The 15,301-nt window shown below is 32.6% G+C and overlaps 5 protein-coding genes across 6 annotated transcripts; 3 read left to right on the forward strand and 2 right to left on the reverse strand.

The window, feature by feature from the left end:
- Positions 1-28: 28 nt before the first annotated feature.
- On the forward strand, positions 29-3,352 carry LOC105672341 (rac GTPase-activating protein 1). Its single transcript, XM_012367227.2, has 10 exons — positions 29-302; positions 453-655; positions 1,019-1,167; positions 1,247-1,655; positions 1,721-1,893; positions 2,017-2,143; positions 2,226-2,458; positions 2,529-2,823; positions 2,894-3,066; positions 3,151-3,352. Exons 1-10 carry the CDS (start codon positions 227-229, stop codon positions 3,212-3,214), a joined length of 1,902 nt encoding a protein of 633 aa, XP_012222650.2. The 5' UTR covers positions 29-226; the 3' UTR covers positions 3,215-3,352.
- LOC105672340 (A disintegrin and metalloproteinase with thrombospondin motifs adt-2-like) lies at positions 3,170-7,723 on the reverse strand. Its single transcript, XM_012367225.2, has 5 exons — positions 7,472-7,723; positions 7,176-7,388; positions 6,262-7,052; positions 5,635-6,038; positions 3,170-5,550 (listed from the first exon to the last, which is right to left on the reverse strand). The coding sequence occupies exons 1-5, from the start codon at positions 7,580-7,582 to the stop codon at positions 4,976-4,978; spliced, it is 2,094 nt and encodes a 697-aa protein (XP_012222648.2). The 5' UTR covers positions 7,583-7,723; the 3' UTR covers positions 3,170-4,975.
- Positions 7,724-7,857: 134 nt separating this feature from the next.
- Positions 7,858-9,663, forward strand: TyrRS-m (Tyrosine--tRNA ligase, mitochondrial). Its single transcript, XM_012367228.2, has 3 exons — positions 7,858-8,181; positions 8,293-9,191; positions 9,267-9,663. The coding sequence occupies exons 1-3, from the start codon at positions 8,033-8,035 to the stop codon at positions 9,614-9,616; spliced, it is 1,398 nt and encodes a 465-aa protein (XP_012222651.1). The 5' UTR covers positions 7,858-8,032; the 3' UTR covers positions 9,617-9,663.
- LOC105672353 (guanine nucleotide-binding protein subunit beta-like protein 1) lies at positions 9,212-11,324 on the reverse strand. 2 transcript variants are annotated; one of them, XM_012367240.2, is made up of 5 exons: positions 11,170-11,324; positions 10,885-11,059; positions 10,584-10,762; positions 10,192-10,525; positions 9,212-10,093 (listed from the first exon to the last, which is right to left on the reverse strand). In XM_012367240.2, exons 2-5 carry the CDS (start codon positions 11,029-11,031, stop codon positions 9,791-9,793), a joined length of 963 nt encoding a protein of 320 aa, XP_012222663.1. In that variant the 5' UTR covers positions 11,032-11,059; positions 11,170-11,324; the 3' UTR covers positions 9,212-9,790. The 2 variants fall into 2 exon arrangements, with proteins under 2 accessions (XP_012222663.1, XP_012222662.1); XM_012367239.2 differs by having other exon boundaries at positions 11,131-11,324.
- Positions 11,325-11,435: 111 nt separating this feature from the next.
- Positions 11,436-15,160, forward strand: LOC105672352 (sorting nexin-14-like). The gene is made up of 9 exons (XM_012367238.2): positions 11,436-11,695; positions 11,768-12,011; positions 12,164-12,547; positions 12,674-12,986; positions 13,057-13,212; positions 13,280-13,404; positions 13,491-13,549; positions 13,683-14,527; positions 14,604-15,160. The coding sequence occupies exons 1-9, from the start codon at positions 11,616-11,618 to the stop codon at positions 15,017-15,019; spliced, it is 2,622 nt and encodes an 873-aa protein (XP_012222661.2). The 5' UTR covers positions 11,436-11,615; the 3' UTR covers positions 15,020-15,160.
- The last annotated feature ends 141 nt before the right edge of the window (positions 15,161-15,301 follow it).

The raw sequence follows: 15,301 nt of genomic DNA on the forward strand, positions 1-15,301 counted from the left end.
GTCATCGACTCCTAACGGTCGCGGAAAGGGGCGACGTTCAGCTTTCAAACTGTTTCAAACTGCCAATGCAGCGTACGTTGGCTTGCGCTAGCGTACGAATATACCGTCATATGAATTGATTATTTCATCAACGTGCTGTGGTGATCGTGAACTACATTTTGCCCGAGTGAATGGCTTGTCAGTAAAATATAAGTTCATCGAGAAAACGGTTATAATACAGATCAAAATGTTATCACTTGTGGCAGCCTACGATGAGTTGATGAGGAACACGAATTACTTAATCTATGAGTCCCGTGAAGAAGGTTCGTTTTTTTAATAATCATTTCAATAGTTATGCACAATCAACATTATTATACTTTATTACGTTTCACTCATTTTGTAAGAAAAGTAAGAAAGTTTTTATGGAATTTTCTAAAATTATCAGTACTTAATAAGTTGCTCCAATATTGCAGAATTTGTAAAATTTGCCTTAAACCAAGAGGAGATGAGACAAAAATGGTTGGCATCGGTACAGGAATGTCAACGACTTCATGCAGCTTTGGATGAAGCTCGTAATGAAAATGCAACACTTGATAGAAAACTGCGTCATGCTAGAAGGAACTTGGAAGAAGAGAGTCGCAAACGTCGTACTGTGGAGGAACGAAAGAATTTTTTGGCAAGTGTAATATTTCGGCATAGACATTGTATCGCTACAAATTTTATTTTTTTTTATTAACACCATGCCACGTGTACCACCAGTGACCCACACTGAACTTTCCATTCAGGTCGTTTAATATTTTGAGTATAAACAAATACATTATCACAAAACGTTTCATAACTTATTTCTACACAGAATTTTGTAAAATATCTTTATTTTGATAATAATATATTTTTCAATCTTAAATTTATTATAACGTATATGTTTTGAGCTCCAAGAATAAATGTGCCAGTGTAGGCCATTGGTACATGTGGTCTGAATAAAAAATCATGCAAAAACGGTCCAGCACGGAATGTGTAGTAATTATTGTGGATTCTTTAGGAAAGACAAATTGCTACAGCCGGAAAATTTTTATTTACTGACGGACGATGTAATCTAAATGATGAAACTAGGGAAAAACTGCAGTTTCTTAATAATACTACTCTGAATCATCAAAGTAACACATATACTCAAGATGCGTACATGGATAAGTAAGCATAAGCATTTTAATGTATAAAGATTGATAATGCTATTGGATTATCTTGTAATATGATGTTGCTTTTATTTTAGACTTAACACAATAACAGAACTGGACTCCACAGGCTCAATATTAAGCGATCTTAATTGCCTATCAAAATCAGAAGATGACTTGGAAACTAGTGCTATTTTGCAGAAACACAGAAAGCGAGAATGGAAAGAACATCGACCTAGCGGTGAATACATCCCAAAGCAACGTCGCAGTGCATTGCACAAAATTACAGAACTAAATTCTTCTGACAAAATAGTGGCAACTACTACTGTAGTTATGCCAAAAGATGGCACAATTACTGCATCATCTACGATTGAAGCTGTACCTGGTGATGAAAATGCAGATCCTCAGATATTACACAACTCACGCAAGCGGCGTAGAAGTAGTACAAACCGTAACAAATCAAAATTGTCGCACATAGAAGTGAACGAAATGCCAATTGATACAGCGGTATGTATTCAAACTATACAATTTAAGTTTTTCTTTATATTTACATTTTGTTTAAATTTTTTTAGCCATCGGCACCAGCAAAGGCTGATGTTCTTACATCAACTTCAGACTCAGAAGACATCTTCAAACCAAGTCCAAATATTGGTGGATATACTTTAAATACCAAAATGTCTAGGAGTCACAATTTTGTAGCCAAAACTGTTATTAGGCCAGAAATGTGCACACCTTGTGGTAAAAGGTAAAGTTATTCAACTGAAAAATGTCTAAATGTACAAAAATATCATTATTGTATTATTTATTATTAAATTCATAAGATTGAATTACAGTGGGAGAGAAAAATATTAATGTCATTTAATTGTAGAATCCGATTTGGAAAGATTGTACAGAGGTGCAGAGAATGCAGGGCTACAGCTCATACTGAATGTAAAGATTTGGTGCCGTTGCCATGTGTTCCAACAGGAAATACACCCACATTACGTGGTATACCTGTGAGTATCAATTGTAATTTCAATGGGATATCAGTAAGATATATTTGAACCATTATATTTTTACTCAATGTTTGGTTTGTAGGGCACCATAGCTGATTATACGCCATTGACATCACCGATGGTACCTTCCATCGTAGTTCACTGCATTAATGAGGTTGAATTGCGTGGAATGAACGAACAAGGTTTGTACAGAGTAAGTGGATCAATAGCAGACGCCAAGAGTCTCAAGGAAAAGTTTCTGAAAGGCAAAGGTGCTCCAAATCTTTCTAACGTCGATATTGCGACCATCTGCTCTACTCTGAAAGATTTCCTCAAGTACGTCGTGCAAAATTTATATTATACGTAATAAATGCAATATATATTTATTTAAATTCATGCGTTGTAGATCATTGCGCGAACCGCTAATCACTGTCTGCTTGTTGGGAGACTTTGTGCGCGCAACAACGATAACGGATAAACAAGATGCCGATGCCGCTCTTTATCAGGCAATCTCAGAACTGCCGCAACCAAACCGAGACACTTTGGCCTTTCTGATGTTACATCTACAGAGAGTATCGAGCAGTCCTGAATGTAAAATGCCTATCAGTAATCTCGCCACTGTCTTTGGGCCAACTTTGGTTGGTTACAGTTCCCCGGAACCATCTCTCATTATGTTAAGTGAAACAAAACATCAAGTTGCGGTAAGAAAAACTTCGATAATACACTATTGTTAATAAAAATCGAAAATTTAATGTGGATAATGTATTTTAGATAGTAGAAAATCTACTTCAAATTCCATCCGATTATTGGGCTACTTACGTGAACCCTACAAATTCGAATGACGCTTGTACTCCAAAAGTGGGGGAGTTAAGACATACACCATCTACAGAATCGCTTCTTAAACGCAGTACTTCCCGTTTCTTCAATACGCCACTTACTTCCAGGTTAGTATCTATACAAGTTACATATGGATTGTAATTTTATGTATATTTAGCACATATTATTTCACATCTTATTTTTATTTACAGCCGCACTTTTGCGAAAAGAAATAAGAAATATTTTGCTACACCGCCTTCTAGAGCAGGATTCTAATAAATGAATTTACTTTTGTTATACTATAACAGTTTATATAATTATATAGAAATATTTGGTCTAATATTTAACAAACTTTATGTGTAGTCTTTTGTAGATATATTGCTATATAATAAATATTGCCGAATGGTTGATTAATTTGTTTTCTAACGCAAAAGTCGTCGATGAAGAACAAAGGTGCAAACACGTTCCGCAAAGGCCGAATCTCTAATATGTCGTTTTCCACAAAAACGAGGCTTTCCCATCTTTGAGAAATGTAAATGTTTTTTTTTTTTTTTTTTGCACATTAAATGACGAGAAGTGGAGATTAAAAGTAAAAGCATAACAGTTTCAAAACTGTTCTTCAAATAATACTACTAAGCAATCCATGTTCTTCACAAAACTTAATGATTACAGAGCTGACATGATCTTCGTGAAGATAGAAGCAAGGATTCGATGCTTTCAATTTCGACAATTTTTGTGTGACATCTTTTGCGTTATATTTCCATACTTAAACGTAGATGATATAATGGACATTTCTACGCCTGTTCAGTTGCATCAATTTTCCAAAAACTCAGAATTAATGGTATCTGCAAATTGAATGACGTTGAGCAAAAAATAAAATATTACAGTAAATGGAACGTAATTTCTTTGCTTCTGTCGGGTTCCATGCCAGTAGCGATATCTTGCGTGATATACACGTTTTATTAAAATTATTAATACCAATTTCAATATAAGAAGCATGTTTAAATTTCGTGTTTTAATTTTAAATACTTGAAAATATTTTATTAAATTTTTTATGTATTACAAATTCTTGCATACACAGATGTTAACTACTCTCATTTTCGTTATATCTTGGAAGATTGCGTTCAAAACACATACTAGCATCTGTGATCAGGAATATTATTTGTGTGTATTATTCATTGTATGTATATCTTCTATACTTCTATACATATATATATTTATTTATGTATGTATTTTTCTTTTCAATTCTGAATCTTGCGATAACGGTGGATTGTAGAAAATACGATTTATAACCAATATGTAGAAAATGTTACACTATTCACAAACGTTAAACAAATTTTAATCGCTGACAATTTTATAGTGACTAGAACATAACAATGTACACAATTTTATAAATACACAGCCTTATAAATATTAAATATAATATGAAAAGAAAATACAACTGATTACTGATTTACCAATTAACAGAGTTAGCAAAAGTATTTAAATTCACCCATTTCTAACGCCGTGAGATATTCGGTTAACGAGCTCCTGAGTTCAATAAATAATTTTGAAAATTATTCCATTACGTAATAGACGCTTCTTTATTTCATTCAATTCATTCATCGTTTGTATTAATGAAACATCGGTAGATTATTAAAATATAACGTAATGAGTGTTGTTACATTTTTCGTTCATTTTCTCTCGACACATTTTCTCATACGGAATAAAAGTATCTCCATTGAACTATTTATTCTTTCTTCTTGTAAGCATGTTAATTATTATTTCCTATTAATTTTCTTTATTTTTTTCTACCTTTGCTAATACTAATCGAAAATTGTTTCAGATGTTGATAATTTGACGTAGTTTTTTGTCCATTTGTCTTCATCAAGTAAGGAATGGATGATACGCAAAACAGAAATTAAGGACGACAGATTGTCTGATCCAAAATCGAGTATTTAACGAACTGACCAATAATTCTAAACTTACTCGCGTTTTGTAATTTTGTTTCTTCTGAATTTTCATTCACAAAGGTAGATGATCTTTTGACAATTATTCTTACGAGTAGATTTCCGGCAGACAATAATGCTGACGGCAATAATAGTTCTGACCGTTTTTCTTGTGACACCACGTTCCATCTGGAAAGTATGGGTCCACTCCAATGCTGAGCATTTCTAGGCGTGGTGCGTAGTAATCAAACGTTCCTGCCTTTCGGCAGTATACAGTACATGCTATCCACGGTTTCTCGGCATCATGATGATACTGTTCTCCAGGTACTGTTTCCTTAAAATTGACCGTTAAATTTGTCAATTTTGCCAATTTCCTAAATTTGTCGCATTTCTTGGTAGTAAACTCGTCGATCGTCCATTCTTTCTTAATACAGAGTGAAGAATTATTGCATAGAACTACGTCGTAATATGGTCCTTCGCATTTCGATGATCTGACAGTCCGATGTTTGCAAAAACGTCGTTTGACTAGTATACCTTTGGATTTCTTCAAGCAACTGCTTTTACAGGAGTCTTCCTCCCATTCACCCCAGTTATCCTTTTTACAAAACTTAAAATTGTATGGCGGTTCGATGACGGGCACGCATTCTCCGCCACGACATTCTTTCCCGTGTGAACAATGAGTTCCTAAAATAAAAATCGATAAATTTAAAGTGTCCACAAAATTAATCGATAAAAATTAAGGTATAGAATCAGAAAAAAAAGACGTACCATTCAGCGCGCGTCCGGCGAAATAAGATTTACCTCTGTTAGGCGTCTCGCATTGTAAAGTTTTACATATATCAAGCAACGTGACTACGTTCGCATCCTTGTCGCGCATAAATATTTCGCATTGTTCTTTGGCGGTCCATATTCTTCCGGGTAAATCGTGATAACGCGGATTATCAAATATGTCATATGTCGACCAATTAACGTCATAGTCGCTATCGTCATTGTCATCATCGAAAATTAGTGCATAATCTCGAAGACACAATTTTCTTTGCAATATTGATTGTATTTTGTCACGACTATGCGTGGACCATTTTATTTCGCTATAAGGCTGTGCTTCAGGTGACATTATGTACGTATCCTTGTATTCTCCTTGTCTACCAATGAAATCGTCTCTCAATCCTAAACTGTTGAACATACAAATTATTAATCTTGAAAATGTGTTTTATTTTGTATTGTTAAATTAAAATATTTTTACGTATCTTATAATTTATTAATGGTTAACATACTAAACAATTAAACAATCAAATCTCTTTAAAAAATTCTCTTTACTTTTTGTGACTTTAAATTATAATAAAATAAATTCTTATAAAAAATATACTTATTCATATGTAAAATTAGTATACTTACAGATGACCTATTTCACGAGTAGCTAAAAGAGATGATTTTATACCCGATTCAATGATTTCATTTAAAGTAAACTCTACTATCGCGCATGAGAATTTCGAGTAGCATGCGCCATCGGGATAGGATGTCGATTGAATACTAAAGTTTCGAAATGTTGAAAAGTTTCCGAAACTTTGCATGATTTCCGATATGTTTGTATAATTATAAAACGATTGGTATGACATAGTTTCAAAAATATCCATTCCAGTTATGTAAAGGCCAATGTCCCAATGATTCTCATCATTGTCGCTCGGAGGATTGAGAATTTTCGAATAATTGCAGAACGAATAGAGCATTTCAATACTGTCGCCGTCTAAAACTGGCAAATTTAACGGTTGTTCATCCATAATGTTCAAATATACCAAAGAAATATCGACAGGGGCATCCAAACTCGGATGATGAAAAAAAGTCTGGATCTGATTCACATATACGATTATCATATCGTGTATCCTTGTATCATTGAATAGAAAAAACTTGAACATGCGATATGCTTCTACGTCAACGAATACGGCCAGTTCTATGGTAAATCTTTCTTGCTTCTTTTGTACACGACGTGGCTTTCGTTTAAAATTGTTCAAATGGTAAAAATTTGAATCATCATAATGTTGGACTAATCTTTTAATAAGGTGAGGTTTGCCGAATGATTGATTTATTTGTTCCTTAACGCAAAAGTCGTCAATGAAGGACAAAGGTGCAAACACATTCTGCAAAGGCCGAATCTCTAATATGTCGTTTTCCACAAAAACGAGTCCTTCCTATTTAAAAAAAAAATATATATATATATATATATGTGTGTGTGTTTTACGTGTCATGCTTAAATATAAAACGGAGAAAAACAAAGATTAAATATAAAAATATAACAATATGATACTACTAACAAATCCACGTTCTTGACAAAAGTTGAGGGTCGTAGAGTTGACACGATCTTCGTGAAAATAAAAGCAAGGATTCGATGCTTTCAACTCCAACAACTTTTCTGTGACATCTTTTGCGTTATATTTCCATACTGCAAACACAGGCGATACGATCTGGTCGTTTCTACGCAGATTCAGCTGTATTAATTTTCCGAAAACTTTTAAAGTTAATGGTATCTGCAAATTGGATGACAATTAAGAATGGACTTGTAATTTTCGAATTAGGCAACAATTAAAACACACAGTAAAAACACACGTACCTCTTTTGCTTCTGCCGGATTCCACGCCGGCAGCAACATTATTTCTTGCGTGACATACGCGTTCGTTTTATTTATTAAAATTATTATTACCAATTTCAATATAAAAAACATGTTTAGTTTTCGTGTTTCAATTTTAAATATTAGAAAATATTTTATTAAAGTTTTTTTATATATTACAAATTTATATATATATATATATATATGTTATAAAACTATCATATGTATACCTTAGAAGACCGTGTGTAAAACACAAACTGGCGTTTATGATTAGAAATATCATTCGTATCATGATATTTGTTGTGTATACATTGGAGTCCGTCAAAAGTACGCCAATGGACATCTATTGCACGCCACTGTTTTCAGAACACATGCGCGCTCAATCTGGTATATTTGAGAGTATTATTGTAAGGTTAGAATTTATTAGCGGCATATTTTTATTATAAACAATTATAAACATAAGTGATAAACTTATACATACCGCATTTGTGTGCAAAAAATATAGAAAAAGTCTGATTTTTTAAATTTGAGTATAATTATCAATATCAATTTCTAAAATCACAAATGTACAATAAAATGAATGTTCGCTCTTTGTTAAGGTTATATTCCGCTATTAAGCATGTCAATTTTGAGTATAGATTTTACTGTAACAGAAATATATTAAAACTTCATGAAAGAGGCATGTACGAGGATATATTTCCCAATAATAGTACGTAAGTATATGAAACATTATCATAGTTTAACTTTATATATCATCAATATTGTAATATTTTATATTGTATTATATTTTGTGATATACTTAAATGTTATGTACATTTTTTTAGAAATGAAATAGTAGATTTGCTGCATAAATCACCACAATGCGTCTATGCTGGTTTTGATCCAACAGCGAACAGTTTACACATTGGCAACTTACTCATCCTAATGAATCTCTTGCATTGGCAGAGAGCAGGACATCAAGTTATAGCTCTAGTAGGAGGAGCTACAGGTTTAATTGGTGATCCTAGTCATAGAAAGTCTGAACGCGTTGAAATAGAAAAATATTTAATTGAGGAAAATGTCAAGTGTATCACAAAGAATATAGAGACTATTTTTAATAACCATGCAGATTGTATTTGGAAAAGCAAAAAAGAAGATCTAAAACCTCTAATTGTAGTAAACAATTTGGACTGGTATACAAGTGTAAATGTTATTGACTTTATTCGAAATATTGGAAAATATTTTAGAATGGGCACAATGCTGGGTAGGTCTTCTGTCCAATCACGATTAAATTCTGACACAGGAATGAGTTTCACTGAATTCTCTTATCAAGTATTTCAAGCATACGATTGGTTTCAATTGATGAAAAAGTACAAGTGTCGATTCCAGATTGGTGGAAGTGATCAAATGGGTAATATTATGTCTGGACATGATTTTATCACAAAAACTGGAAAAAATGAAGTTTATGGCATGACATTGCCGCTCATAACAGCGGAAGGTGGAAAGAAATTTGGAAAGTCTCTATTGAATGCTGTGTGGTTATCCCCAACAAAATCTTCCAGCTTCCAACTATTTCAATATTTTATTAGAACTAAAGATTCTGATGTTGAAAAATTCTTAAAACTGTTTACGTTTATATCACTGCATAAAATTACTGAAATTGTGGATACTCACAAGAAAAATCCAGAAGAGAGAATAGCACAAAAGTTATTAGCTGAGCAAGTCACACTTTTAGTACATGGAGGTAAATGTTATGGACAAATCTTATACAAATGTACATATATAATTTATTATTTTAATTTATTACAATTTTTTACAGAGGATGGATTGTTGGCGGCAAAGCGTGCCTCCGCAGCATTGTACGATAAATCAATTGAATCTTTTACAAGAATGAAAGCATCAGAGTTAGCAGATGTGTTTGAAGGCGCAACGATAACAGATATCTTATCCGAACCAGGGATTACAATATACGATCTAGCAAAAAAAGCAAACTGCTTTAAAACTGATCATGATGCACAACGAATCATAACAGCAGGTGGATTTTATATAAATCATCAAAGAATTACTAATTTAAATGAGGTAGTTGTACCTGGCATACATATACTAAGTAATAATTTGTCATTAATTAGAGTTGGTAAAAAAACGTATCATATAATCCGATGGCAATAATATTATAAAGAATATGTACAAATGTATAATAAACAGAATAACTTTAATAGTTATCATAAATATAACAATTCTTTCCTTCAATACATATAATATGAAAGTATTTAAATTATGCAATATATAAACATTTTTATACATTTGTTTTATATAAATTTACAATGTGTGCATCTGTAATTTTTAAGTATATAAATCCCACAGTGATATATAACCATCTTTGCCAGTTGCCGCCATAAAACACTTAGTATCATAAGCTTTGACTTCACACTGTGAATAAACAATGTCATATAGACTTTCTCTATGTTCTTTTAATATTGCAAGTGGCCGTGTTTTTTTCCAAGAGAATAACATTATACGTCCGTCCCAGCAACCAGCTGTAACGATTTTTTTATCCGGTCTTACAGAAAGGATTGATATGCCCTTAACATCCAAGAATTTTGTAGATTTGTGGGACAAAGAATGATTCGATGATATTTTGAAAATCTATAAATTTATGCATAAATCATTCTTTTTATAGCGCTATTCATTCTTTCAAATACACAGAAAATTATAAAAATTATTAAAATTAGTTTGTGTAATACCTCTAATTTTTCTGATCCACCACCAAGAATTCCTTGCATCAAAGAAGTATCAAAATCCAAAGTCATGGGACATTGCTGTACAGCGAAAGAACTAAGAACATTATTCATTCTCATGTCCCACAACAATAATTGTCCACCCTCGTAAGCAGTCAAAACTAAAGTATCCATCATATCCATCAATGGTTTCACCGCCATCACTTCACCCAGCTTATTATAAGATAGTTTCAATGGATCTAATTTCAATTCCATATTTAAAGTTTTCAATGATGACATTCCTACTACTGAAGAATTAAGTGGGACCAATATTGCATTCTTCTCAGGTAACAATTGTGACCTATAATACAAAATTTTAGTACTATCTTCAACAAATTTATAGTATTTACTTGATATACCTGCAAAAACTGGAGTATTTATAATTAAAGCTTTTATTTAATATCCAACTGGATTCATTTGCACTGTATATATCTATTATACCATTTCTTCGTTGTACTATTAAATTAGTGTCATTAGTTGTATGCAAATTAAAACATGGACTATTTCCATCTGATAACTGACTCTTTATCCTGTTTATCTACAATAATAAAAAAAGTTATTAATTTAGATATCTAAAAATTCTTGATTTTTACATATAAGAATAAATATAATTATTAAATAATTAGATTTATACATAATTTGCTAAGAACAAATATTTACTTTTAAATCCCAAATATGAACTGTGCCTTTTCCATCACCAGCATAGAGATGTTCTACATTTGAATTAATCCGAAATAACAAACTATAAACATTTTCATCCATATCACCACGCAATATAAATTTTGGATCTGGAGGTGCAGAAGGCATTGTTGCAGTTTTTATCTTTAAAATATTGCTGAAAAGAAATACGAGATACATATAATAAAAACAACATAATAATGCATCGAATCTGTCAAAATAAATTACTTCAAATTATTATTTCAATAAAACATTGTGAATATTCACCAGGAATTCTCAATGTGTCTTATTTAGTTTTTTCTAAATTGTTACTCCAAAATAAAATTTATTCGCGACTCCATTTACAATCACAAACAATTACAAACAAACTATCTCCATCTGTATTAACTTGTCAGAAACATTATAGAACCACATAGAACTATGAGAAAACCTTGGCGACTTTTTAGCTAGTGACACAAGTAATATAAGCAGAGAGACATAAGTATCATTCTATCTTTGTTCGATATTGGATATATTGGATATAAACAGTAGAACGTCGCCACCAGTCGCTGAGTCGCCACTTGAAGCAACTTGAAGCTCCAATAAGAAAGACGTGCTTCGCCAGTAATTTTCACAGTAGTTTTGTTCGTCGGTAAAAGTGGTATATCGAATAGTGTCAAATATACAAATATTTTATTAAATAGAATTGTTGTGATAATACATCAGTCAAAGAAATGCAAGATTTATATTTTTTTATTGTTGTATCGGCGATCGTTGTTTTACTTATCGCATTTATTGTAGTTGTGTTTGAAAGGTAAGGGATATGTGTTTATTAACATAAATGTGTTTAATAATGCATATGAAAAATTTCTTAATTTTTTTACAGTATTCTGTGGGTATTTATTGTTGTCAGCATTTTTGCAACTGCCAGTTTTTATGCTGTTCAAGCGGTGCAATTTGTTGATAACTTACTAACAAAGTTCAATATCACAAGTGATAAATTTATTACGAAATATGAAATAAAGGATTCATGCAATGTTTGCAATAATAATAGCTGCAAAAGGCATAAATTATTGCCACATTCAACAAAGATCAAAGTACCCAAGGATTTTGATCAGGCATTAGAACAGGTAATTATAATAATTGTTACATTTATTAATATAAGACTTGTATATGTATAAATATATGCATGAAATACATTTTATTCATAATTGATTATTATAAATTCCATATTTTATTTGTATATAAATAATATACATAAAATTGTATTATCTTATTGCAGCTTCTAGAAGAGATACTGCAAAATTATGTGTGCACATGGTACTCCAGTTTTTCAGCAAATGAGGCTTTTATACAACAGCTACGTTTAGCTATAACAACAGCGGCAAAAAATATTGCTCTTCGATTATTGCGTGCAGATATAGGAACCATAATTTTCTGCGATTTGATTCCTTTGGCTATACAACATGCTCAAGATTGGAATGTACTTCTCAAAAAATCACAGTCTGGAGTTAAAATACCTCAAGATTACATCGGAAGTTACTTGAATTCTAAAATTCACCCAGCTGCTTATACAAGAAAGGCTGAGCTGAATTATTTACGAGGATTAGCCACTACATTGGTGCCGCATTTATTACCTGCCATACATGTCTCGACAAACAACGAAGTAATATGTTGTTTCGAGATTAATCTTGATTTCCATATGTAAATTATTTTAAAAATTTATATAGAAAAAAAAGAGAATTGGTCTTATAATATTTTATATGCTTTTTCAGTTTATATGTATTTTTAGGTGATACTTCGAGAAATTTTGGCAAACTGGGTGCTTTTGCCAGCAATTGATGCACTTGCAGATCCAGAAAATATAAATATGTTAGTGACATTATCCACTCATCACGATACCTCTCTGTCTAATGCTGCAGAGGCCATTCATGTACCAATGCTGCAGTCTTGGGTGACAACTCCAGCAATACATCCACACATACACAATTACTTTAAGCCGTCTTTGAACGAAGTCTTGAACGATCCTGAACTATTATATATGTTTATGCAACACATCAAAGAATCTGGACCCATGAATCTTCTTCAATTTTGTTTAGATATTGGTATATATAACTTTTCATGTAATATATCATTTTTTGAAAATAATTTATAATTAATATTATCGGTTTTTAGACGATCTTAGTAAACGTATGTTAAATCCAGAAATGTCGGCTAGTGCTGAGAAAAGTTTATATATAGATATTCAAAATATGTACACGGTATATCTTGATCCTGACGGTTCAGAATATTTGTATTTACCGTTGCATATATCGAAAGGCATACGGCAAAGTAAGTAATTTGTAAGTAAATAATTTGAATTTTCAACATCATTAAATATATATGTGTTTATTTTTAGTATTGGAAGGCGGTCCAGAAAGAGTTCAAGAATTAAGAACGTCACGACCTTTCTATCAAGCTCATCAAGAAGCACACGCACTTCTCGAAAGTACTTGTCTACCATCATTCCATCATAGCTATCAAGTAAAAATACTTTACAATTTATATTTTATTAGAATTTTTAGCTGTAAATGGGTTAAACTTTTAATCATAAAATTTGACTGTTGTAGTTGTATAAATTTTTGTGCGGTCACTTAGTATCTGCACAAGCAAAAACTGCTGCAGCCAAGTGAGTATGCTTTTAAGTAAACACGGGCTTAGTTAAGCTTAAGTTTTTCAAAAATATATATGGTTTTGATTTTCATATTACTACCATTTAGTTTACTTTACAATTCTCTTATCTTATTATTTGTTTACTTCAGAATGAGTGGAGATGTATCTACTTCTGTGCGATCCACCAATAATATACTGGGCAAAATGGACGGTGTTTTACGTACAGCAATGGACGGTAGCTCATTTCAGCTACAAGACTATCCGGTCGAGGAAGTAGATTGTACGGCTCGAGCATATAATGAAATCAAAGGCTTCGGCGATAAGTGTCACCGTGATTTAACGACGTTGCGAGTTGCCGTCTCACACGTGGACGGCGGCGGCGCGCAACCAATGTACATGATCGCCATCCATAGCGTAGCGGAGGCTAATTGCAAACCGTGGACAGTTCTGCGACAAGATCAAGATTTCTACACACTCCGTACGCGACTTGCTGAGTTTCACGGCGATAAGGAATTGAGCGATTCGCCGTTACCGTCGCGGAAAAACCCGCATTTGCCTCTCACAGCAAATTGTCAACGTTACGAGGAGTTTTTGCAGAAGCTACTATCCAAGCCGATGTTAAAAAGCAGTGAGCTTCTCTATACTTTCCTCACGACGCCGAACTTGAAACCGTACTTTGCAAACTACAGTACACCCGACATCGGCATCCTCTATCAAAGCATGGCTTATAAATTGCGGAAAGAAAGGGGACAGCATCTTGACAAATTTATGAGCACTTTCTTGGCGTCTATAAACCCAAAATATGAACACATGGATATGGGCGTCGAACCGTCGAGCGAACACAATCTAAACGAAATGGAAAGCAGAGGTAAAAAACTGTTGGATGGAGTGTTCGGAAATAATCTAAATCTACCTACTGCTTTCCAAAATTTTCCATACAACTTACCGCAACGTAATCACGTGAAAGGTGTGAGTTTATGCATCATTGAAGCTGGTAAGATTCAAAATATTCTTCACATATTTATTTGTATTCCAAAAATACAAGATTGTTGATAACGATATTATTGCAGTGAATAGTCTGCTGAATATACCTCCGGTTATTTCGCGATTTCTCTGGATGTTTGCTTCTTTATCGCGTAAAAGAGTGGATCCTATCGTAAACGTAATGTTCTACAACATGCTGATCAAGCTTCTAAGTGGTGGCCGTGCTGCTATCGTTGTCAAGCTCTTGCATGCAAAAATAATAGATGAAAATTACATGAAAGACTTCTCCTTGCAAGGAAAATGTCGAGATGATTACTACGATTCCGCCAAAGAGGGCCTGTATTCTTTGTTACCGTGGTGGTTAATGCCATTTTCTAAACCTTGGAAGAAATTGATGGATTCTTTATTAGATCCTTTACAAAATGCACCTTTCAATAAACATCTGGCATACTTTTTGCTAGATCATCTTTTAGTAAATCTTTTCCCCGAAGTAACAACGTAATTGTTAAAACAAGCTATTAAAGCGAATATATATTGTACATATAATGTTATAAAATGACTTACAAATTTTTAAATATTTCTCATGTATATACACGTATAATGTAATTCTTTCGTAAATAAAAAGTGAAACTTATTAAAACTTTCTATACAGAAGTGAGTAAAACATTTTTGTAAGAAGTGGCGATAATTATAATATGTAAATATAAAAAGTTGTTTTATTATGAATTATTTTAACGAATAATGAATAATTTGAATAAATCTACTACATAATTGTTAACCGATA

This window comes from Linepithema humile, chromosome 5 (assembly GCF_040581485.1).
Source record: "Linepithema humile isolate Giens D197 chromosome 5, Lhum_UNIL_v1.0, whole genome shotgun sequence".
NCBI lineage: Eukaryota > Metazoa > Arthropoda > Insecta > Hymenoptera > Formicidae > Linepithema > Linepithema humile.